Source organism: Musa acuminata, chromosome BXJ3-6 (assembly GCF_036884655.1).
Source record: "Musa acuminata AAA Group cultivar baxijiao chromosome BXJ3-6, Cavendish_Baxijiao_AAA, whole genome shotgun sequence".
NCBI lineage: Eukaryota > Viridiplantae > Streptophyta > Magnoliopsida > Zingiberales > Musaceae > Musa > Musa acuminata.
The window spans coordinates 40,095,186-40,118,929 of NC_088354.1; the positions used below are offsets into that span (position 1 = coordinate 40,095,186).

The following is a 23,744-nucleotide window of genomic DNA, read 5'->3' on the forward strand; positions in this document are numbered from 1 at the left end:
TGTTTGTTGCTGCTTCAAGCTCGAAGCGATCTGTCATTTCATACGCACGTCACCGACCAACGCCAAGCGAATCGGACAGCACCGACTTGACACTTCCATCAGCACGCGCGTACAGACGGATGAGAGGGCGCCGCGGTGGACGCCATCGCGCTTGATGTGCCGTAGCGCCGGTCGAGGACGGCACTGTGGTCGTGTCAGCCCACGAACACATGCGGAGTCAGACTTGAGTCACGTAGACGGTGTGATCGTGCCATGTGATGCATTCAATTCCAGCCACGTTTCCGAAGCGGCTTTCCAAATATGCTCCTCTGTTGCCCTAATTTATACTGGAAAGAACGGGCGCACGTGGAAACTGCAGTGAGCGTTCTGATTCGGGAGATCGTGACCTTTCGATGGTCAGATTGTGTCCGCGTTGATTCCTGGCAGAGGCAGCAATAGAGAGTTCGTATCTTAACTCGAGGATATATTATTCCGCAGGTCCCACGTTTTCTCCAAGCATTTTCGTTAAGACATTCCTTCGGGCACAACATAACAAAGAGTCCACCCCAACCAACAAATATGACGCACCACCAACCCAACAGTTACAATTCCTTGCATTTCACTGTTGGCAGCAGATAAGCAAGTGGAACACCCGCGCCCATCATACCACATCGCTGCCGCTCAATTCCTCTCGTCGTCGTTGTTCAACGGCTAGATTTACTTCGATCGAACGATGTCGTGCTGATTCATTTCGACGGATCAGATTGTCTGATCTGGCCCAGGTGGGAGAATTGCAACCGTCCGTTTTGAACCGTAAAGGAAGAGGATTCGGCGAGAAGCAAAACATCTGGAATTCTTTTATATTTCTTTGTACTGCCGCTTTTGGCTTCTCTTGCTGCTGCTGCTCCGCAGATCCATCCCGGTCATTCGACGAGGGTGGGGGAGATCGAAGGCGGCCCCGATCTCACCAGCCCCAGCTGGAATTCGCCGATTCCTACCGGAACCACGCTTCTGATCGAGCTCTTCTCGCCAGATCTGTGAATTTCTCCGCCTTTCTCCGGGGTTTCCGGGGGTTTGTATTTCGGCCCTTTCCTCCGATTGCTCTCCCTGCCGGAGATCTGGAATTAGAGTCGTCTCGGTTAGCTCGGCGTGTCGGTAGGTGGGATTTGTGATGTCTGTTGGAGATTCTTGAAACTTAGGGTTTCTGCTTCCCGCTCACGGATTTTGAGTCGCGTCCTCTTGGTTTGATTCGGCTACCGATTTCCCTAATCTGGACATCTTAGGGCTTCGAGAGGAAGTCGTAGTTCCGAACAGCATTCTAATCCAGTTGCTTTATCGCACGCGTTACGTTGATGCCGTCATTTTCGAGTCAGTCAACGGCATCAGCATCCCCAGATGGGGTTTGATTCAGTGCATGCCATTCTTGTCGCGAGACTGACAGCATGAGCTCGATCTGAGGGCCTCCCTAGTTTAGGCATCATGTGGAAGCAATTCCTCAGTAAGTTACCTCGCAAATCTTCCAAATCTGATGCTTCTTCGGGCTCCGCTCACAGCCATCTCAGCAACAATGGGACGGCCTCCGCGAACGGGAACCCAATCCAGCGGACTAGCAGTGGCAATGTGGTTTCCTCCCGGTCGGCCACTGTGAAGCGGACTGCTTCTGCCATCTTTCCGTCCAGTGTCGTCACCAGCATCGAACCTCTCCTGTTGTTCAAAGATGTCCCTAACTCTGAAAAGCATAACCTTTTCATCAGTAAGATGAAGCTCTGCTGTGTTGTCTTCGATTTCTCTGATCCAAACAAGAACTGTGCCGAGAAGGATATGAAACGACAGGCACTATTAGATCTCGTCGATTACGTTGATGCTGGTACTTCTAAGTTTACCGAGCCTATGATTTCTGCTAGCTGTAAGATGTTCGCTATTAACTTGTTTAGAACTTTCCCTCCAAACACACGATCCAGTACTGGTGGCGGGGAGGCTGAAGAGGAAGAGCTGATGTTCGATCCAGCTTGGTCCCATCTGCAACTCGTCTATGATTTGCTTCTAAAGTTCATAGAGTCCTCCTCGCTTGATTCTAAGATAGGAAAGAAGTATGTAGATCATTCATTCATTGCAAGACTGCTTGAACTCTTTGATTCCGAGGACCCCAGAGAAAAGGATTGCTTGAAAACTATCCTGCATAGGATCTACGGAAAATTTATGGTGCATCGTCCTTTCATCAGGAAAGCAGTGAGCAATATATTTTATCGGTTTGTGTTTGAGACAGATCGGCATAATGGGATTGCCGAGTTGTTAGAAGTTTTTGGTAGTGTGATCAGTGGGTTTGCTCTGCCTCTCAAGGAGGAGCACAAAATTTTCTTGTGGAGGGCTTTAATACCGCTGCATAAACCGAAAACATTAGGTGTTTATCTTCAGCAGCTGACTTACTGTATGACACAGTTCATAGAGAAAGAGCCTATGCTGGCAAGCTCAGTGATAAAAGGGTTGTTGAGATATTGGCCAGTGACAAACAGTCAGAAGGAAGTTATGTTTTTGAGCGAGTTGGAGGAGGTCTTGGAGTCTACTAGCCCAGCGGAGCTCCAGAAATGTGTGATTCCATTGTTCCGGAGGATTGGTTTCTGCATCAACAGCTCCCACTTCCAGGTGATCATAACTGTTTCTCTAACTTGTTTGCTTCTAAGTAGTACTAGCTTAAACTGCAATTTGTCATCTAATTGTAAAGTTGTTGAATCTCTAATGGGCATTCTTAGCTTTATATGCGCTTCCAACCTATTATTGATGCTAATAATTATGTTCATATCTTGAAGTTTTCCTCTTTCTATTGCCTTTTCTTTCTAGCTGCTGTTTTCTTTGGCTAAAAAGAAGACATTTCCCTGTTACCTGCATCTGTGTGCATGTTCCACTAATTCCTAATTTGAATGTTGATATGAACTCTCAGAGGTGTCTTGAAAGAGTAGGTTGGTTATTGATGGGGTTCTACAGTCTTGCCAATCATCTACCTTGCTTATTGTGATAAACTCGTGCAAACAACACTCTATCGGGGTTTACCTGTGTTGATAATCTGTTACCTGGAACATGGCATGCATTTTTACTCTGGCAAGACTGAAATGAGAACTTGAGTTTGTATTTGTTGATTACGCAATAAAGTATTCTGAAAAAGTTTAATTAAATATGTCCAATTAATTCGTAGTTGTGATGATTTTAGCATACTTCTGAAACTTATAAGACGGAGTTTATGGTCGAACACTTGGTTCAGCACATAGTCCAGGCACATAGCATATATAAAACGTATGGGCACATACATGTAAGTACTCAAATTTCAGTACTTACATGTATATATACGGTGTGCGAGGAAGATCTATATATACAATCTTGCAAGTTAAGAGGTTGTTTTCATGAAACTAAAGATGTTATTTTTGTGATTCAAGCACTTGACGCATAAGTCACAAACCAGAAATCTTAACGTGGTGCCAAGGGTTGCCATCTGTGTATTTAAATTCCTTTCTCGACCTTACGTATATGTAAATGCTTAGTTACTATTTTCTCTTTTTTTTTCGAAACAGTTGTGCAACCTAGAGTTGATTCAAATTATTTTTTGTTTGTCATAAAGGTATTCTTATGTTATTTCTTGTTTGTAGCTTTTATCATTGATAGTATGCTCTTCAAGAATCAGCTACTTTTCCGTCCAAGCAGATCTTAGTTGCTGGAATGATAAACCTGTAGTTTCGTCAATAAGGTTTCTCTAGCGGATTGCACTTGTGACCTACATGAGCACCTGACTCTATTTTTGCAGCAAATGTAGCAAACTGAGGGAAAGTTTTGACAAGCAATCAATAAGGGCAACATAACATCACCCCTCCTTTTTCCCCACTTCATTGTGATTACCTAGTTTATAAGCAAATGGTGATGCTAGGTAAGTGTAGTCATATTTAATCTTGTGATTAGAAAACAATAAGTAATGCACCATAGTGGCCTTCATTACCATTCGAATGTTGGCTTTGAAATTCATACCGGCTTTTGCAGCTAGCTTGTATTCCTGTTTTCATTTCTCAACACCACTATTTTAATGATGTTTTAAATGAATATCATCAGGTTGCCGAGAGAGCCCTACTCATGTGGAATAATGACCATGTGACAAGTCTGGCGTCACAAAACCAGCAAGCAATCATGCCTTTGATTTTGCCAGCCTTGGAGAGGAACATCAGGAGTCATTGGAACCAAGCTGTTTTGAATTTAACAGAAAATGTCAAAAAATTGCTATCTGAGATGAACGAAGAGCTATTTACTGCTTGCAAAAAGAAGTTTGAGGATGAAGAAGAGAAGCGAGTGGCAATGGAGGAGAAGCGAAGAATGATCTGGGAGCGTCTGGAGACTACTGCCGCGTTCCAGCCAGTGACTAGTAACACAGCCGTCCTGGTAATACCTGCAATTACTCCACCAATTGCTGCTGTTCTTAGTTGAAGTAATACAAATGGTTTAGGAGAAACAATTAGTAGCACCAAACGTATTCAATTAAATTAGCTCCTTTATTGTTGGTGTATTGACGGCAATGCTTGCGAGAGTAATGGCAATCATTTTGTGTACTTCCGCTATTTGCTAGGAGTATAAGCTGATTCTCTTGTAACTTGTTTCTGCTCTTGATGATTTGTAGATGTCTACCCACCGGTATGTCACATATGACCTTAGGTTTTATGTACTTATACAACTCGATTTGGAGCATGATCCAATTAGGAGCTGTAAAGATCTCAATGTCCCATGCTTAGTGATTTATAATTTGTGGATCTTCGAGCATTATTTTTTGTTGGTGTGGTGCAGAGAAGACCCGTGTAAGGACGGATAATGATCATTGATGGATAGCAAGGTGCCAAGGTCTTGGGATCGAAGTCCTAGGGGATCGAATCCAACACCTCAATCTCAGAGAAGGATGCTGTCTCCATCACCTCTATCAACAATTCTAACATCCTGTAGATCTCCGACGACTGAGGGTGCGACCTGTCTTCTGCATTAAAAGAATGCACCTCGTTCGTGATCTCTATCCAACTCCATCCCGGGACTTTGCTTAGCCCTCTGCTCCTCATCGTCTTCTGAACCGTGGCTCTGTCCGCCCACAGTCCAAGACCGGAGTACATGTGCGACAGAAGGACGTAGGTGGAGTGGTGTTCCGCCTCCGACAGACGCAAGTGCTCGGTCACACGTCTCGCCAACGCCATGTCGCCGTGAATTCTGCATGCACCCAACAGCGTCATCCACACCATCGCGTCGGGCTGGAAGGGCATCGACTCTACCAGGTTCTTCGCTTCGTCGAGGCGGCCCGCTCGACCGAAGAGATCAACCCCACACGCATAATGCTCCATCCTCAATGGAACTCCGAACGCTGGCTGCATCAGCTTCAACAATCGGGACCCTTCTTCCACAAGACCAGTGTGACTGCATGCGGTGATCAAGCCCACGAAGGTTATGTGGTCAGGCGACACCTCTTGTTCTTGCATCTTAGAGAAGAGATGAAGCGCGGTTCGGCCTCGCCCATGCTGCGCGTACCCAAAGATCATGGAGTTCCACGTCACGGAGCTACCATGGGGCGTTTCGTCGAACGCCTGTCGTGCATCGTCGAGGACGCCGCACTTGGAGTACATGTAGATCAAAGAGCTACCCACGAATTCATTGGCGGCGAAGCCCGACCTCAGGGCTAAACCGTGGATTTGCCGACCCAGTTGAAGGACCGCCAGATCGGAGCAGGATCTTAAGGTGGCAGAGAATGAATAGTGATCGATCTCGACATGCACGGATCGCATGTGAGCAAAGAGCTTCGCTGCTGCCTCGCCCAACCCGTTCTGAGAAAGCCCGGTGAGCATCGAGTTCCAGGACACGGAGTCCTTGAGTTCCATGGACCGGAAGCATCTCCAGGCATCATCCACCGTGCCATCCTCCCCGGGTCTAATGTACATCGCGATGAGCGCGTTGGACACCTGCAGTGCGTCATCGAAGCCCCTCTTGATCGCTACCGCGTGCAACGCCCGGCCATTGCCACTCTGCCCATGCTCAAAGCACGCACTGATCGCACTGGTGAATGTGTATATATCTGGATCGATTCCGAGCTTCTGCATCCTGACAAAGAGCTCGATCGCGTCCGCTGTGAAGCCATGGCAGGCATAAGCCGCAAGCATAGAGTTCCATGTCACCAGATCTTTCACGCGGTCCATCTTGTCGAAGATCTTCCTTGAATCCGCCACCGACCCACACTGCGAGTACGCTGTGATGGCCGCATTATACACGATGGTATCTGCCGTTCTGCCGCACTTCACGATCTTAGCATGCGCTTGGGACATCAGTCCGTAATCCGCAATCCCGTCCAGCAACGTCAAGAGGCTGGCAAAAGTGGCCTCGTCCAGCGTCACGCCCTCTCTCTCCATCCGGCACGAAACATGGAAGGCAGCTTTAGCATCTCCGGCCCGTGCATAACCCGCAACCACTGCGTTCCAGGAGACGACGCTCCGCTCTGGCATGAGCTCCAAGGCCATAACAGCCTCTCGAATCCGACCGCACTTTGCATACATGTCGACCAGCGCGCTACCGGAGAACACGTTGCGGTCGAAGCTCGACTTCACGATCAAAGCATGCACCTGACGGCCGAGGTCGAGCCGGGCGGCGCAGGCGACGGACTTGAGGAGGCTTCCAAAGGTGTACTGATCGAAGGGCAGACCCTCGGACAGCATGGTCCTGAACACGGACCACGCCTGCCGGTGCGCCTGAGACAGGACATGGGCAGCGATGAGGGAGTTCCACGAAGCGGTGTCTCGCAGTGGGATTTCATCGAACAACTTGCAGGCTTCGACGAGCCCACCGCTCTTGGAGTAGGAGGCGAGGACTTTATTCCAGGTGCAAGGGTCGAGGCCGTCCCCCGATTTCAGTAGCCAGGCGTGGGTCTTGGCTGCGGAGCGCAAGGCGGCGTCGAGGCGCCGAGACGAGTGCATGCCCCAACCGTTCGCAGAAATGCGTGCGACCAAAGCTGCAATGCGACGTGAACCATGACGCTTATACGCGACCGTGCAATGCGATGCGCGTGCGTGTGACGGATGGCTCTTTACGACATTGCTCCCAAATAACCTGCTTCATAATTGTATGTAAGAATGACTCACAGAGTTGTCTTCATCATCAAACCGCATACATATCCCCAAATTATCTATCTATGATCACAGAAATATTTTGGTGTTTGGCAGGCACCGCCATCTTCATCTCTTTTGGAAGTTGAGCATCTTAATGGAGAATGCAAAGAGGAAAGCAAAGAGCAGAGGAAACGCCACCACCATCACAGCTACCACCCCCAAGAAGCTATGCTTGAACCCGAAGTAACTCCTCAAGAAATCCGACACGACCTCGCCGGTATCCTCGAGTCTCTCCTCTATATCACCGAACTGTGAGGTGACCAATCCATACAAGGTCCAAGCTACAGGACATGCCCAGTAGTACCATCTCCACCATATCGGGATTCTCTACAGAAGGAAGCAGTCGATTAAGTGGATGTCATCGAGTTAGGAAAGCACGTAAACAGAGTCTCCAACTCACAGGTCGTGGGACGATGAATCCGGAGAAGAGATTCCATAGTCCGTAGAAGGCAGCAGAGACGATGGCGGCGATGTTGTGGTTGGGAGTGATCCCCACCGTCATCATTCCGTAGAACGTGAAGTAGAGGAGGGTGAAGTACATGAAGAATATGTACCAGAAGAACTTAACAACAGTCCACTCGAAGGCAATCATGGCGTACACGATCACACCATATAGGATCGATTGGATCAGAACGTACGGTAGCTCGATCACCACCTGTGAATGGAACAACACCGTGTTAGTCGATGCATGCATGTCTACAAGGCTAGTCAATCCGATTCGGGAGAGGATTACTTGTCCAAACGCATACGGCAGAGCTGAGTACATTCCAGCTGCTCTCTCCCTGTAAAAGACCGTTCGTTCGACGGCCACCACCGGTTGAACGGAGGAGCAGTTCTGCACCCCGATGAAGATGACAGCGGCGTACATGGAACCCATAGCATTGAACAGATCTATTTTCTTCGATCTGCAGATTATTTCGTTCAGATGTAGCCAAAAGCTCAGAATTGTTAGGATTTGACGAAGGAGAAGCTTACGTTTTGGAGCCGAGGTCCCAAAATATGGTGCCAAACAGCAGAGCTATGATGGTTGTGAAGAAGAACCTCACGGCGGTATACGGAGGGTTCCTCCAGTATGACAAGTGCTGTTTCCACAGGCACGCCATGCATTGCACGGCCATTGGTTGAGAGTACTGCGTTGGGAAGTAGAGATCACTCGAACCCGGAGGAGGAATGCTCAGTTCCTGGATCAACCTCTTGTTTCTCCTGCATTGCGGAATGTGCACCGATGTAAGACATGGCGGTCTGCTACATACAGAGAGGAGGAAACAGAGCACTCACTGGTAGAGCTCCGAGTTCTTGTATACTTGGCTGAAGTCGACACCCAGTATGCCTTCTTGCGCCTGTGTCGTCACTTCCAACATCCATGTCGCGGGGTTGTAACCATCCTTTATCTTGCTGACACCATTGATTCCCTGACGGGAGGAGATCAAGAAAAACACAGTTGACTGTATCATCATCCTGCTGAATCATTACATACGATTCGATCTATTGTCGATCGTCTCACCTCAAAATAATCGATCAGATGGCAAGAATGGCGACCGAGGGGACCTGCGTATATCTCTTCTCCACCTCGCTTCAATAGGAAGAGCTGCAGACAAACCGGCACAAGTCACACCGCAGTGATTACTCTGCACTCGAAACGTGCAATTCGATTACCTCCTCGAGAGATCTCTCACCTCATCGAAAGCTTCGAATATGTCGATGCTGGGTTGGTGAATGGTGCACACCACCGTCCTCCCGGTGTCCACCGTGTTCCTCACGGTCCTCATGACGATGGCCGCAGCCCTTGCGTCGAGCCCAGAGGTGGGTTCATCCATGAATATGATGGATGGGTTGGCGACCAGCTCCACGGCGATGGTCAACCTCTTCCTTTGCTCGGTCGATAGCCCATCGACTCCGGGCAACCCAACCAGCGCATCCCTCAGTGGCGTCAGCTCCACAAGCTCCATGACCTCGTCGACGAACATCTGCAAGAAATGGCGTGTAGTCGGTGAGCCTTTGCACGGAAGACAGGTGCGCGCATGGTGTATCTGTGCTCTTGGACGAACCTTCCTTGTTTCAGAATCGACCTCAGGAGGTAGCCGAAGCCAGGCGGAGTAGACGATGGACTCGTAAACCGTGACGTGAGGAGAGTGGATGTCATTCTGCTCGCAGTATCCTGATATGCGAGCAAAGGTCTCCTGCTTCTTAGGGTAGCCGGAGATGTTAATGTTTCCTTCGATGTATCCCCCGGTCTTTCTCCCAGCCAGCACATCCATCAGCGTCGTCTTCCCGGCTCCGCTTACGCCCATCAGCGCCGTGAGCACACCTGGCCTGAAAGATCCACTCACACCCTTGAGGAGCTCCAAGCGGTCTTCCGCCACACCTTGAGCTTTCATTTCCTGCATATGCCCATCACAGTCCGTCAAAAAAGATGTTCCAGGAACATGAACTGCCGAGCAGGAACGAGAATGAGCACCTGAGGCATGTCGACAGAGTATCTTATATCATCGAAGGTGATGGAAAGCGGGGTGAAGGGGAGGACCATTCCCCTTCTGTTCTGATCGAAAGCTGCCTTCATGGAACCCAATGAGCTGTCCTTCCTCCTCATTCCATTCTCGCTACCCGCACGCCGAGATTTAGAGAGCATTGACTTGGCATGTCCACGGGACTTGCTCTTGGATGCAGAGTGATCTATAGATTTCCTTCCTCTGGATGATGACTCTAATCCTTCTCCGGTTAGATTGATGTGTTTTTCCTTCAAAGTCTCCTCAGAAATTGGCGGCTGAGATTTTCCAAAGGCTGCAAATTGAAGATAGCCGAATCAAATCCTGCTCCTGATGCAGTATTGCAGAGATGAGGAACAGTACTCACGATCGAGATAGCTGAGAGCCAGAGTGAACAGAGCATTGAACAGAAGTACGTAGCCAACCAAAGCCCCAAAGCCGATCCAATACCATCTTGCTTCCGGGAAGACTCCACGCGACTTCAACACTCGTACGCCCAGCGACTCGTTCGATCCTGGAGCAGTCTGTAGCAGAACTTAGATCGAGTTTTTTTGCATGAATTCAGCAGAAGAAGTGTGCTTACATGCTTCCAGTTGTTGCCCATGAATTCATTCACTGATATCGCGTTCTGTGCGTAGGTCAGTGGCGAGATCCAGTAGCCCCAAATCCACCATTTCTTCACTTGTTCTGCCACAAGCAGCAGCAGATCTCGGTGATGCCGTTTCCGAGCCACATTACATGTTGTAGAGACGGACGGAGAGAGAGAGAGGAATCATGGCTTACCTCGTGAAAGAATGAAGCCACCCAGCACGAGAAGAATGAGCAGCGAAAGCGACGCAAAGGTGTTTGCAACGATCATGTTCCTACCTAATGCCCCGATGGTGCGGAAGACGGCAGATGCCATCTGAGTTATCCCCAGAAGCAGCAGATATTGCTTGAACAGCCTGATGCGGAGACGATGTAAGGTTGGTTCACTCTGACAACAATGCAAGAGTTCCAGTTCTTACCTTCCGACATTTGGATCGAATCCGATGACATAATAGGTTGTGAAAACCCACACTGCAACTTCAACAAATGCGATGGGAATCTTGAGAATCCATGTCGGTATCGTGTATGACCATGCAGGATAGAAGAGGAGGTCTCTTTGCTTGAAGAAGACAGGAAGCTTCATGATGGTCATGGCGAGTTCAGAGAACCCATTGAACATGACCATGACCACCGAAAAGAACAGTGCCCCCAAATAGGTCAACCCATCGGTTTCCGTCTCCCGAGGCATCTTAGTACGCAGGAAGACGGTCATGGAAACGATTGCCATGATGGTAAGCTGTAAACAGAGGATCACAAGGCGGTATGAGACACTGTTCATCGCCATCGATGAAGGTAGAGGTTGCTTACTTGGGTCGCCTTGAAGATGTAGACGAACGAGTTCCTCTTCATCAGCAGCAGTTCTCTGTCGATGTTAGCCTTCAACACTTCCTTCTTGCTAACCCCATATCTTGTGGTCGTCAGAGCAGCAGGATGGCTCTTGGTCTTGTCGAAGGGGACAGAGAGTTCGTCCCCCAAGGCTCGACCGACATGGAAGGACTGGAATGCCTCTGCAAATTCTCTCACAGGCACGTATCTGTAAGGTTCGTCATGCCGAGCCCAGTACTGTTGCTGATCCTTCCTCGATGTCACCTGTGAACCCAACCAAATCAAGGCTCAGTGTCACACCAGAGAGATGGAAGAAAGATTCCAACGGTAGACCTACTTCTTGTAGGAAGTCCGCAACACCCTTCCGCTCGGGGCATCTGAAGCCCATGGATTCGAAGAACTCGAGCACATTGTCACGAGGACCTTGATACACGATGAGGCCATCGGAGAGAAGAATGATGTCGTCGAAAAGGTCGTATGTCTCCGGTGCGGGCTGCAGCAGGGAAATCATCGCAGTTCCACTAAGAATGTGAATGGTTTGCCGGAGCGAGTTCACTATCTGGAAAGTAGTCGAGCTATCCAGACCGGTTGATATCTCGTCCATGAACAGAGCTCTCGCTGGCCCAACAAGCATCTCACCTGCGTCGACCAAAATTGAAATCAGATGCTCGACAGGATAGATAAGGAGCATCCAATGGTGTACCTGTCGTGACACGCTTCCTCTGACCACCGGAGATTCCTCTCAGCATCTCATCGCCGACCATGGTGTCGGCGCAGACCTCCAGACCGAGGATCTGTCAGAGTGGTTTGAAGTGAATTAGTCTCTTGATCTGACTCGAGTTACGAACATCTTGACACATGATCGTGATGATACCTTCAGGATATACTCCGTGATCACATTGGCTTCTTGCCCTTTCATCGAAGACGCCTGCCAGCAAAACAAGAAGCTATCAGAACAGAGGTGGTTCTTGCACCGAGTCTCTAGCGGGAGAAGAGAGCCACGTAAAAGCTTTCACCTTCATGAACACATCAATGTCCGGATCTGGCTTGATGTTTGCGGCCTTCTCTCTCCTGGCGAGCTCAGTCAACATCTCTGGGCATATTTGCATTCGTTCATATACTTCAAGATGCAGTGGTGGAACACAAGAAGAGCTTGCCAGGATCAAACAGGGGATCGATACTCACCGTAACGAGTGCCTACTCCTTGGCACCTGGCAGAGAAAGCTAGCGTCTCGCGGACTGTCATCTCCCCGATGTGAAGGTCATACTGGCTGATGTACGCAGCGGTTCTTTGAGGGACGAATTCACTCATGTCATGGCCATTGTAGGTCACTTTTCCGGTAACCTGCGGTCAGTCACAGCCCCACAAAGAAGATAATAACTTGTGTGTGATGGAACACGACATAGAAGCCACTTTTTTACCTTGAGATCAGAGCTGAGCTTTCCAGCCAAAGCCAACAACAGCGTGGTTTTTCCCGATCCCGGAGGACCTAAGAGCAAAGCCATCCTGAAGACGAAGTTTGGTTATACGGAGAACAGATGCAGTAATGGATAGATCACTGACGATCCGAAACCAGACATCTGGTGGTGCTGTAGAGCTCATACCTGCGAGGTTTGATGATTCCGCTGACATCATGAAGGATCGACAAAGGTCTCTTTCTGCTTGGTAGTACTCGCAAGTAATTTCCAAAGGCCTTTTGTTCATCCCCACAAGGAATTGAAGCACCATGGTCAGTAAGAAATTATTAGCAGAGAGAGAGAGAGAGAGAGAGAGAGTAGCAATACCTCTAGCATGTTAAGGGTGGAATTGAAGATGGTAGGCAATCCTCTGTTACCCACATACGTCTCTGCTTCGATGCTGAGGTGCTCATATCGGACTTCTATGGTGGGCAGATCAATCCCGACTCTGCAATCACCAAAGGAAAGCAAGACAGAGTTAACAGAAGCAGAGCAGCGCAGTAGAAGAAGAAGGGAATACTTGGTAGTCACAGTTTCCTTACCGGTCGACGCGATCCCTGAGCTTGAGCAAGAAGCGCTCGTTGTCCTCGTCGGCGACACGAACGAGGCGTTCGATAAGGGCTTTCTTCTCCCGGAAGCCAAGCCTCTCGATATTGACTTCCTGCAGCTCGCCACCATCCTCCGCCAGCGCCAGGATGCCCCGGCGGACGCGGTCGAAGGTGGGCAGCTTCTCGAGGGCGGCCCATTTGAGTGCCTCCTCGTCGTCCTCGTCCCGCGACGACCGCGAGAAGATGCTCTCGTCCCCTCTCCTCGATACCGAACTGTTCCTTCGCAGGCTCCCTATCCTGAGCACCTCGCTCGGCTCCATCTCCCCCAACCAAACTCCGGTCGAATGATCTCCCGCAAAGAGTAGGAGGGAGACGGAAGAGAGATCTTATAGAATGACACAGCCGTAGCGGTGCTTACTACTACTCTCCATGCTACAAACTGACATCCCAAGTAAAGGGACGAAGTTTCCAAGTGTGTGACCAGTTTCCAAGTATAGAATGACACAGTCAGAGCTGACATCTTCCCTCTTCTTCTGCTCAGTTACCGCAGATCAGCTCTGCCCGTGGAGACAACTAATGGAAGAAACAGAGGAGATAGGCAGAACACAAGAAGTTTTCTGCTTAATTTTTTGCTGAAGGAGAAGAAAGCTGATCCAACATTCCTTGTTGTCGTTGCTGCTGCTCTGATTGGTCATGGCTTCACCTCTGGCAGGCAAATTGGAATTTGGTGGTGAGTTCTAAGAAGAAGAAGAAGACAGAGATGTAGCCTGCTGTCGAGAGCCTAAAATATCCACATAGAGAGAGAGAGAGGGAGAGAATATTAACATCATTAATGAGGAGATCCTCTCCATAAAAACCGTTCTTTTGATATGCAACTCAACAGGAAACAAAAGAACGCTTAAGGAAGAGAAGCAGAGCTGTCAGAACCCGTTAAGTTGAATAGGCATTGTTGCTGGAATTAGGGAACGTTATTTTTAGGAAGCCATAAAGATGGCGATGAGCGGTTGCATTGCCAATGGTGGATGGGTGATTGAATGGTGTGATGAAAACAGGAGATTTCATTTCTTCAAGGCAAGTCATGATTGAGATGTAATGAATCTCGAAGAATCTTTTATCGGTTATGGAATCGAATTACTTGTGATAGGGCCAACTTAGTCCGATAGAAGGGCTCATAAGATAGTCGTGCCTCCCTTACCTTTAGAGATGCTTTTTGGAGCTTTGTGGCTTCGAAAGGGTAAAATAGTATGGGTTTGATCACACTCACCCAATGTCGATAAGAGGTGTTAGTGTAAACAACTTTATGCCATGGCCTCGGGGCCAACACGGCTTGGTTTGGGTCCGAATGGACGGGGATCTTGTACGACGTTCCTCGAGACCGCCGAGGTGGCCGATTACGGTGGTCCAGTCGGGACGTTGCGTCGGGTAGGAAGCTTTTCCGCAACGCCGGGAAGAAGCAACCTCGTCCTTGTACCTGCACACAGGTCGGGTCGGAAGCTCGGCCCGACCCCTCCGACGATCAAGTTAGTGACGGGAAGTGGTCTGTTCTTTTGTTGTCCCCCTCCTTCGTATAGAACTCGGGGGTATTTATAAGGAAGTTTAGTGTTACCTGATGTGCCTGCCCGTAGGAGCAGGATCGTACCTCTGATGGCGTCTGACATTGCTGTTGGCGTTGCGTAAAGAACCGAACTGCCGCAGGGCATGGGCGTGCCTCGGTCGTCGTTCTCCTCTGTCTCGGCCAAGCGTGTTGGGTCAGACAACGATGAAGTCGTTGTCTGAGAGCGGGTGACGTCAGCGCACATCGCATCGGCATTATTGCCTTCTTTGGGCAGAGTGTCGTCCAAGCGTGGCTGACGTCGTGGCGCGTCATGTCGCCATTATTACCCTCATCATATTCCCCCCCCGAAAGAAGCTATGCGTCGGTTGTTGCAAAAAGGGGAGTCTGAGGCATGGCTTCAGCCTCCAGTACCGCGGTAGTTTCAGGCGACATGAGGTCGAGCACGTCTCGGGCGACATGAGGCCGAGGAGCACGTCTCGGGCGGGCAGGCTGCACTGAGGAGGTGGTCTCGGGCGACATGGAGCCGAGGAGCACGACGCAGGCGGGCTGGCCGCATAGGTGTGGTCTCGGGGAGCATGGAGCCGAGGAGCACGACGCAAGCGGGCTGGCCGCGCAGGTGTGGTCTCGGGTGACATGAGGCCGAGGAGCACGACGCAGGCGGGCAGGCCCGAGAAGCTACTTATGCTACTTTCCCTCCTTGTCTACTTTAACAGTAGCGGGGGCTGAAAAACTACTGTATCTGATTTCCTCTCTAAGGGGGAGCTGGTTGCTTTTGCCGCACGCTTTCGGACGTCGAGATCGAGGCGTTAGGGCTCTGCCTCTTCAGCGGGATCGCCATGTCAGACCTTCATTATGGCGGGGTGTCCTTCGGCATTCCTGACATGACGTGACGGTTACGCACATGCGCGGGTGGGTTGTCGCCCATACTCAGGAGGCGAAGGGGCGTTGGTTCTGGCGGGATATCTCCCTTAAATAGCGAGCGTCCGACTTCGTTTTTATTTCTCGCTGTTGAGTCTCCTTCTTCAGGTCTTGCTGTCCCATTTCCAATCTTCCTCCTCGCCTCCTGCATCGCCCTTCCTTTCCCCGTAGTACCTCCCCGTTAAGGTCAGTAAAGATGACATCCTCCTCTTCCTCCACCGTAAGTGGGTCATTGCTGGGGGGACTCCGGGAGCGCTATAGTATCCCGGAGGACTATATCCTCAATGCTCCCGAATCGGGACAGCGGGCCTATGACCCGGTCCCGAAGGGTTTTGCGTTGACTTTAGACGCCCTAGAGGCGGGTCTGCGCTTTCCCCTTCACCCCCTTATTGTGTCTTGCATCTCCCTCTGGCGGATTTCGCCGTCTCAGTGGCGCCGAACTCCTAGCGCTACCTAGTGGTATTCCTTGGGGAATGCCACTATGCCAACATCACCCCTACCCTCAACCTATTCCTTTCCTGTTATCGCCTCTCCAAAGGTTCGGGGGGTTACTTCCTATCTGCCCGGGCGGGCTTTTGAGTCGGGGGGGCCCCTTCCAATAACAAAGGGTGGAAGGGGAGGTTCTTTTACATTAGCTGTGCAAAGGACTGGGGTTTTGGGGTTTGGTGGTCCGCGAGGGCGATCGACAACACCGCCCCAAGCCTGAGTGAAGAAGAGCGCCGGGATCTAAGGAGGCTCAAAGAGGTTCTCCCAGTTCCCAAGTCATCCGAAACATGATCGAGCTATGACTGGTCGAGGCGGGCCTCAGTCCGACGCCTCTGGGTACGTTAGTAGCATTTGGTTCGGACATTTCATGGCTTAATCTTAGGACTAATGCTTTTCCTATTTCTTGCAGAGATGGTGAACCTTCGATCGCTTCTAGGTGGTCGGGCGTCGCAAGCTCCACCTCCAGCACCGTCGGTCGACACGCAGCCCGGCACGAAGGACGCCCCGCTGGAGGTCGAGGCCGGGCGCCCTCGGAAGAAGGCGAAGGCAGCACCTTCCAAGGGGGCTGAAGCGGGCCCCCATCGGGGCGAGGCCGGGCCTAGTCGGCAGGCGGCTGGGAAGGGCCCGCGCCCTCCCTCCGTGCGTGACCTGTGCCGGCTGCCCGCTGGGGACGAGGAGCCGTTCCTGACGCGGCTGGTGAGCGAGATCTCGACCGGGGAGGCAAGCGACCCCCTAGTTGCCCGCTGGGGAGGCCTGTCCCGGGGGGACAATGTGTGGGCCGGAGGGGACTCCTCTATGGCATTCCTCCGAGACGCACTTCATCCCGACATGGCTCGGGATTTATCTACCCTGCCCTCGGAGGCTCTGCTTGGCAAGTCCGCCAAGTCCTTGACCTGGGTAAGTGCTTCTCCTCCCACCTTAGGGTTGCTTCTCCGACACTGTTCTTCCTGACCCGTCTTCCTTCTTACAGGGCCTTCATTATGCGATGACCCTGATGGATAGGGTGCGTGACGCCGGCCGGGTCATCGGAGGCCTCATCAGCCGTAACGCCGAGCTCCGCCATCAGGTCGAGGAGGCCCGAGCCGGGGCCGGCCCGGAAGCCATGGCGGCCGTCGAGAAGCGCGCGACGGACTCGGAGGTGGAGGCGGCTCGCCTGAGGTCAGAGCTCGAGGCATCCGGGGACGCAAATAAGGAGCTCCAAAAAATCGTAAGGTTGGAGCGGACCGAGCTCCGTTTGCTGAAGACGGAGGTAGGCACCCTTAGCAAGAAGCTAGAGGAGGCCAAGGCGGAGGCGAGGGTGGCTTCGGAAGCGCTTGCGGAGTAGGCATGTCTCCGACCCGTCAAGGATAAGGAGCTCATCGAGGCGTACAAGAAGTCTGAGGGGTTCGAAATCGGGCTGACGCGGACGGGACGAGTGTCCTTTGAGTATGGATACCGAATTGCAACGTCCCGCTTCCGCGCTCGCCACCCCGGCCTCGAGGTAGAGGAGGACCCCTTCACTCCCCACCCCGAGGATCTAGAGGTGGACATGCCTGAGGACATCCCCTTTGACGACCGCCTGGATGTCCCATAATAATAAAATGGTCCTGTATTTTGGCGTTGTGTGTTTTTTTTGTCGGTTTGTAAGTCGGGGTCGAGTCTTGTAATGTTAACTTTCCTCAAATAAAAGAACACTTTCTCATGTTACCAATCTTCTGTTCTCTTACACATAGAATTTCTTAAGGTTTTGGACGTTCCATGTCCTTGGTAGAGGACAGCCATCCATCGTGGCGAGCCGGTACGTGCCCGGTCGGATTATCTCGACGACCCGATAAGGTCCTTCCCATTTGGGGGCCAGCTTCCCCCTCGCTCAGGTCGGGTCACTGAATTCGGTCTTGCGGAGGACCAGGTCATCTAACTTAATTGGTAGGGGACGTACCTTCCTGTTGTAGACCCTTGCGACGGCTCTTTTATAAGAGAGGGCCTTCAAGTGCGCGTCGGCATGCCGTTCCACGAGCATGTCAAGGCCGGCTCGAAGTCCCTCGTTTGTGGTTCTCTCGTCGTAGTTTTTTGTCCAAGGGGTGGGAATAGCTATTTCGGGTGGTAGGACAGCTTCGGTCCCGAACGCGAGGCTGTAAGGGGACTCTCCGGTCGCAGTTTTGGGGGTGGTGCGTAATGACCATAAGACGCTCGGGAGCTCGTCCGTCCAAGCCGATCGGGCTTCAGACACTCTTCTTTTGAGCTCATCTAGAATGGACCGGTTGGTTACTTCCGCTAGCCTGTTCGTCTGAGGGTAAGCCACCGAGCTGAACCTCAACTGGATCCCGTGGCTTTCGCAGAACTCCCGGAACTTTCCGCTGGCGAACTGAGGCCCGTTGTCTGTAATGATGGTTTTGGGCAAGCCAAACCGAGTCACTAGGTTCCTCCACACGAACTTTTCTATTTGTTGCTCCGTGATCGTCGCTAGTGGCTCGGCCTCAACCCACTTGGTGAAGTAATCCACTCCCACGATGATGTATTTCCACTATCCCGAGGCTGACGGGAAAGGTCCGAGCAAGTCCAGACCCCACTGTGCGAACGACCATGCGCAATCGATGGGGGTGAGCGGGACCGAGGGCTGCCGGGGCGCGCGGGCGTGCTCCTGGCACGGACTGCACCGTTGCACGTAAACCTTCGTGTCCCAACACATGGTCGGCCAGTAGTACCCTTGGCGAAGTATTTTGTGCGCCAGAGTTCGCCCGCCAATGTGCTCCCCGCAGACTCCTTCGTGGACCTCGGCCAGAACCGTTCGAGCTTCGTCGGGCTCTAAGCACCGTAGGAGAGGGTATGTGAAGGACCGCTTATAGAGTCGTCCATCCATCTCGGAGTACCACGCATACGTACGGCGCAGGCGCCGAGCCGTGGCCTCGTCGGGGGGAAGGGTCCCGTCCCGCTTGAAGCGTAGCATCTCTTGTACACACGTGGTCGGTGCGTCGCCCGAGGTCGCAGCAGCGATTTCGATGGCACGGAAAGGGAGCTCCTCGACCTCGGGCCGGGCTTCGGGGGCTGATTTCGACGCCAGCTTAGCTAGTGCGTTGGCTCGCTCGTTCTCTCCCCTTGAGACATTAGATAATGCAAAATGAGGGAACTTGGCGATCAGGTTCTTTACCTGTGCCAGGTACTTCGCCATGATTGGGTCCCGAGCCTCGTATCCGCCGTTGAGTTGCTCGACTACCAACTGCGAGTCGGTGAGGACGTGTATGGCAACCATATGCATTTCGAGGGCCAACCTGAGTCCTGCTAGGAGCGCCTCATATTCCGCCTCGTTGTCAGTGGCTTGGAACCCGAAGCGGAGGGAACGCTCGAAAGATCGCTCGTCGGGAGCTAGTAGCACCAGCCCCGCGTCGGCGCCCTTTGAGTTGGCCGATCCGTCCACGTGCAGGACCCATCCTTCAGAAAGTTGCTCGAGATCCATATCCTCGATCTGAGTTAATTCCGCAATGAAGTCGGCCACGGACTGGGCTTTGATGGCAGTTCTTGACACGTATCGTACATCATACTCGCCGAGCTCCACCGCCCATTTGAGAAGACGTCCTGTAAGATCAAACTTAGACAAAATCTGCCGGAGTGGTTGGTCGGTGATGACCTCCACCGGGTGAGCCTGGAAGTAGGGGCGTAGCTTCCGGGCTAACAGCACAAGTGCCAGTGCCAGCTTCTCAATCGGTGGGTACCGTTCCTCGGGCCCGTTCAGGATGTGGCTGATGTAGGGTTGAGTCGCATGCCGAACTTGCGCAGCGTGGCGAGTGTCTTGGCTAGATCGGCAAGGTGAGCTTTTGCCGCTTGGCTTTTTACAATCATGTCGTCAACGTAAACTTCCATGTTCCGCCCGATCTGGTGGGCGAACATCTTGTTCACTGTTCTCTAGTACGTGGCTCCAGCGTTCTTTAATCCGAATGGCATGACCTTATAAAAGTACACCCCTTGATCGGTGAGAAAGGTCGTATGCTCTTGGTCTTCGGGCGCCAGTCTAATCTGGTTGTATCCCGAGAAGGCGTCCATAAATGAGAGGTGAGCGTGTCCGGCCGTTGCGTCGACCAACTGGTCGACCTTTGGGAGGGGGTAGCAATCCTTTGGGCATGCATTGTTGAGACTGGTGTAATCAACACATCCTCCAGCTTCCATTGGGTTTCTTTACGAGGACTACATTGAATAGCCATCGTGGGTATCTGACTTCTTTTATGAAGCCCGCTGTTAAAAGTCGTTCCACCTCTTCTCGCACGGTGAGTTGCCGATCAGGGGCTTGCCGTCTGGGCTTTTGATTTACCGGGCGAGCGTCGGGCGAAATGTTGAGGTGGTGTTGCACGACCTCTGGGTCGACGCCCGTCATGTCAGATGGCGACCATGCGAAGACGTCGGTATTTTATTGCAGGAAGCCGACGAGCCGCTTTCGCTCCTGCTCCGGTAGTTCCGACCCGATTTTGACCGTCTGGTCTGGCCGACCCTCTAGTAGCGGCAAGTTGATGGTGGATCCCCTCGGCTCGGGGTGGGGGGTTGGTTTCTTCGTCTCCCGAGGATCTCCCAGTGGTGGTTCGACCCTCGCTTTCTTGTGTAACGAGACAGCCATCAGGTAGCAGCGCTTGGATTCTCAGGGGCTTCCCGTGACTTCTCCGACCCCAGCATGGGTCGGGAACTTTACAGTTTGGTAGTACATTGAGACGACGGCTCTGACTTTGTTGAGGGTTGGCCGGCCGAGAATGGCGTTGTATGCCGTGGGGAGGTCAACCACTAAGAAGGTGGTCATCACCGTCTTCGACCTCGGTGGGGCTCCTAGGGTTAAGGGCAAAGTGATTACCCCCAGCAGTGAGATCGAGTCACCGATGAATCCGGTGAGCGCCGAGCACATCGGCTTCATGTTCTCTCTAGACAAGGCGAGCCTTTGGAAGGCATCGAAGTAGAGTACGTCGGCCGAGCTCCCGGTATCGACCATAATCCTTCTTACTTGCGCATTGGCGATCTTGGCCGAAATCACGAGTGCATCGTCGTGCTCAGATTGTTCGGACGTTTTGGCCGAGAAAGTGATCTCGGGCTCAGGCCCATGCCTAGGAGCTTCGGCCGGGGCAGCTCGGGCGTACGCTTTTCTTCCAGTCATGGAGCTTCCGCCAGATGCGGGTCCGCCTGCTATCACGTCGATGTGCTGTTCAACGGGACCCTCCGGGCACGGCGAAAGTTCCTTTTCCTGCCGAAGGTACTGGCCGAGGTGCCCTCTACGAATAAGCTCCTCGATCTGTCTTTTCAACTCACGACACTGCTTAGTGTATTGCCCATTCTACCGGTGGAAACGACAGTACTTTGACCGGTCTACAAGTTCTCGCGGGCTCCTCATCGGGTGGGGATCTTTGAGTAGTCCCTTCTCCCTTATGTGGAGAAATATCTCTGTTTGGGACGAACCCAAGGCGGGGAGAGGGGGCCTTGGTGCCAGTGGGTCAGATCGGTCCAACCTGCACCGTGGTGCAGCGGATTGCTGCTGCCGGGGTGGCTCCGACCTGACCCTCTTGTGCTCCTCACGCCTCCTAGCCATCCACGTCTCTGCGGCGATGAACTGGCTTGCTCGCTGAAGCATCTTGGGTACCGCCATGGGGGGTCGCTTCACAAGAGACCAGAAGAACCTGGAAGGCCGCAGGCCTATCATGAATGCCTGCATTAAGAGAGAGGGGTGAGCATCCGACAGCCCCCGGATTTGGGTCATAAAGCGGTTCACGAAATAGGAGAGGTGATCGTCCTCCCTTTGGTTGAGTCTGAGGAGCAACGCCACGGACGACTTTGGTCGAGCGTAGGTCAGGAAGTTGAGCTCGAAGTCTCTGGCGAGCTGGTCAAAGGAGGTGATGGTCCTGGTCTTCAGGCCGATGTACCATGCGTGGGCCGGCCCCCTCAAAGTCGTTGGGAACGCCCTGCACATCAAGGCTTCAGAAGTCCCATATAGCGCCATCTGGGCGCGAAAAGCGGCTACGTGGTCCACTGGGTCAGTGGCGCCGTCATAGGCGTCCAACGAATGGAGCCGGAAGTGCGGTGGAATCACTTAATCTTGTATTTCGTGCGCGAACGGGGACTCTTGGTGTCTGTCCGCCCCGAGCTCTCCCTTTGACCTGCGAACCTCCTGCTGTACTTCGTCGAGTCGTTGACTAACAAGGCGCAACTGGGCTCGTAGGGCGTTCGTTGAGTTCGCAAATAGCGCCTCAGGCTCTGGGCGACTCATCGGATCTTCCGCCCCTCGGTTCCCGGGTTGGGCTAATCGGTTTCGAGGCGAAGTGGGGAGCTCGGGAAGTAGTGCATGAGTCCGGGTGGGGGCCTCCTGTTGTTGCAAAGGCTGGGTAATATGCGGGGGTGTCGGTTGGGAGACGAGCGGGATGATAGTTTGCACCACGCCCGTCAGAGCTCAGACTTGATGAGCGAGGTTGTGAAAGGCTTCGGGTGATACAGGTGACGGGCCGACGGGGGCACCGTCGGGCGGCGATAAACCCGGGTTGTTGAACAACCGTCATTAGCGCTCCGATGTTGTGGCGGGGTGTTCGTCTCGGGGTTAATTACGCGGGGGATGTTCTTCCGGGGTGCTGACCGGACGCAACCCCTTAGATGCGGGTTCGTCAGAGTGGATCTGCTGATCGCTCGACATTCGGACGCCCTCCTAGCGTCAATCTGTTAGTGCAAACAACTTTATGTCGTGGCCTCGGGGCCAACACGGCTTGGTTTGGGTCCGAATGGGCGGAGATCTTGTACGACGTTCCTCGAGACCGCCGAGGTGGCCGATTACGGTGGTTCGGTCGGGACGTTGCGTCGTGTGGGAAGCTTTTCTACAGCGCCGGGAAGAAGCAACCCCGTCCTTGTACCTGCACACAGGTCGGGTCGGAAGCTCGGCCCGACCCCTCCGACGATCAAGTTAGTGACGAGAAGTGGTCTGTTCTTTTGTTGTCCCCCTCCTTCGTATAGAACTCGGGGGTATTTATAGGAAAGTTTAGTGTTACCTGATGTGCCTGCCCGCAGGAGCAGGATCGTACCTCTGATGGCGTCTAACATTGCTGTTGGCATTGCGTGAAGAATCGAACTGCCGCAAGGCATGGGCGTGCCTCGGTCGTCGTTCTCCTCTGTCTCGGCCAAGCGTGTTGGGTCAGACAACGATGAAGTCGTTGTCTGAGAGCGGGTGACGTCAGCGCACATCGCGTCGGCATTATTGTCTTCTTTGGGCAGAGTGTCGTCCAGGCGTGGCTGACGTCGTGGCGCGTCATGTCACCATTATTACCCTCGTCAAGAGGTATTTTCAATATGATTCAAAAGAAAAGGTATAATTTGAAAAAAAATGGAAAAGAAAACAATTAGGAAATGCAATTTATTTGATACAACAATGAATAGTTGGGATCATCTTATCTTGGCATTTGACTAAACACCCTTTTCATTTAGGTGACGACACCCATGACATGTGAATGGATTCAGTCCAAGCAAATGTTGCGTGACAAACTCATGGGATGCGTATGTATGATTTGTTTGATGTTATTTACAGAGGAGGAAGAAGATGAAGAAGAAGACGAAGAGGAGCTACGGTGTCTCAAGAAATATATTATCGTGAATAGGTCATAAAGCGTTGCTCTTCCCTATGCATCGACAGTTGTTGTTTATCTTCTTCTTTGTTATTGCTCATAACAATGCCACTTATTTCTTTGGCTTAGCGGCAATTCTGACCGGATTCGATCCGTTTTGTCTTTGGACAATCAAATCGGATCTCTGGCTT

The 23,744-nt window shown here is 52.0% G+C and overlaps 5 protein-coding genes across 5 annotated transcripts; 1 reads left to right on the forward strand and 4 right to left on the reverse strand.

The window, feature by feature from the left end:
• Window positions 1–860: 860 nt before the first annotated feature.
• LOC103990133 (serine/threonine protein phosphatase 2A 57 kDa regulatory subunit B' kappa isoform) lies at window positions 861–4,603 on the forward strand. The gene is made up of 2 exons (XM_009409171.3): window positions 861–2,622; window positions 4,072–4,603. Exons 1-2 carry the CDS (start codon window positions 1,459–1,461, stop codon window positions 4,438–4,440), a joined length of 1,533 nt encoding a protein of 510 aa, XP_009407446.2. The 5' UTR covers window positions 861–1,458; the 3' UTR covers window positions 4,441–4,603.
• Window positions 4,604–4,789: 186 nt separating this feature from the next.
• Window positions 4,790–6,950, reverse strand: LOC135640011 (putative pentatricopeptide repeat-containing protein At3g25970). Its single transcript, XM_065154085.1, has one exon. It carries the CDS (start codon window positions 6,948–6,950, stop codon window positions 4,866–4,868), a length of 2,085 nt encoding a protein of 694 aa, XP_065010157.1. The 3' UTR covers window positions 4,790–4,865.
• A 118-nt stretch (window positions 6,951–7,068) lies between these two features.
• Window positions 7,069–13,509, reverse strand: LOC135640010 (ABC transporter G family member 36-like). The gene is made up of 23 exons (XM_065154084.1): window positions 13,042–13,509; window positions 12,827–12,947; window positions 12,647–12,735; window positions 12,464–12,548; window positions 12,227–12,386; window positions 12,058–12,134; window positions 11,916–11,969; window positions 11,745–11,835; window positions 11,379–11,680; window positions 11,024–11,305; window positions 10,636–10,952; window positions 10,412–10,572; window positions 10,212–10,315; window positions 9,996–10,152; window positions 9,601–9,923; window positions 9,191–9,523; window positions 8,819–9,109; window positions 8,647–8,730; window positions 8,421–8,554; window positions 8,118–8,345; window positions 7,876–8,047; window positions 7,543–7,797; window positions 7,069–7,469 (listed from the first exon to the last, which is right to left on the reverse strand). The coding sequence occupies exons 1-23, from the start codon at window positions 13,365–13,367 to the stop codon at window positions 7,209–7,211; spliced, it is 4,407 nt and encodes a 1,468-aa protein (XP_065010156.1). The 5' UTR covers window positions 13,368–13,509; the 3' UTR covers window positions 7,069–7,208.
• A 4,346-nt stretch (window positions 13,510–17,855) lies between these two features.
• LOC135641476 (uncharacterized) lies at window positions 17,856–20,146 on the reverse strand. Its single transcript, XM_065156838.1, has 3 exons — window positions 19,893–20,146; window positions 18,657–19,803; window positions 17,856–18,509 (listed from the first exon to the last, which is right to left on the reverse strand). The coding sequence occupies exons 1-3, from the start codon at window positions 20,144–20,146 to the stop codon at window positions 17,856–17,858; spliced, it is 2,055 nt and encodes a 684-aa protein (XP_065012910.1).
• A 463-nt stretch (window positions 20,147–20,609) lies between these two features.
• LOC135641477 (uncharacterized) lies at window positions 20,610–21,950 on the reverse strand. The gene is made up of 2 exons (XM_065156839.1): window positions 21,313–21,950; window positions 20,610–21,252 (listed from the first exon to the last, which is right to left on the reverse strand). The coding sequence occupies exons 1-2, from the start codon at window positions 21,948–21,950 to the stop codon at window positions 20,610–20,612; spliced, it is 1,281 nt and encodes a 426-aa protein (XP_065012911.1).
• Between the last annotated feature and the right edge of the window lie 1,794 nt (window positions 21,951–23,744).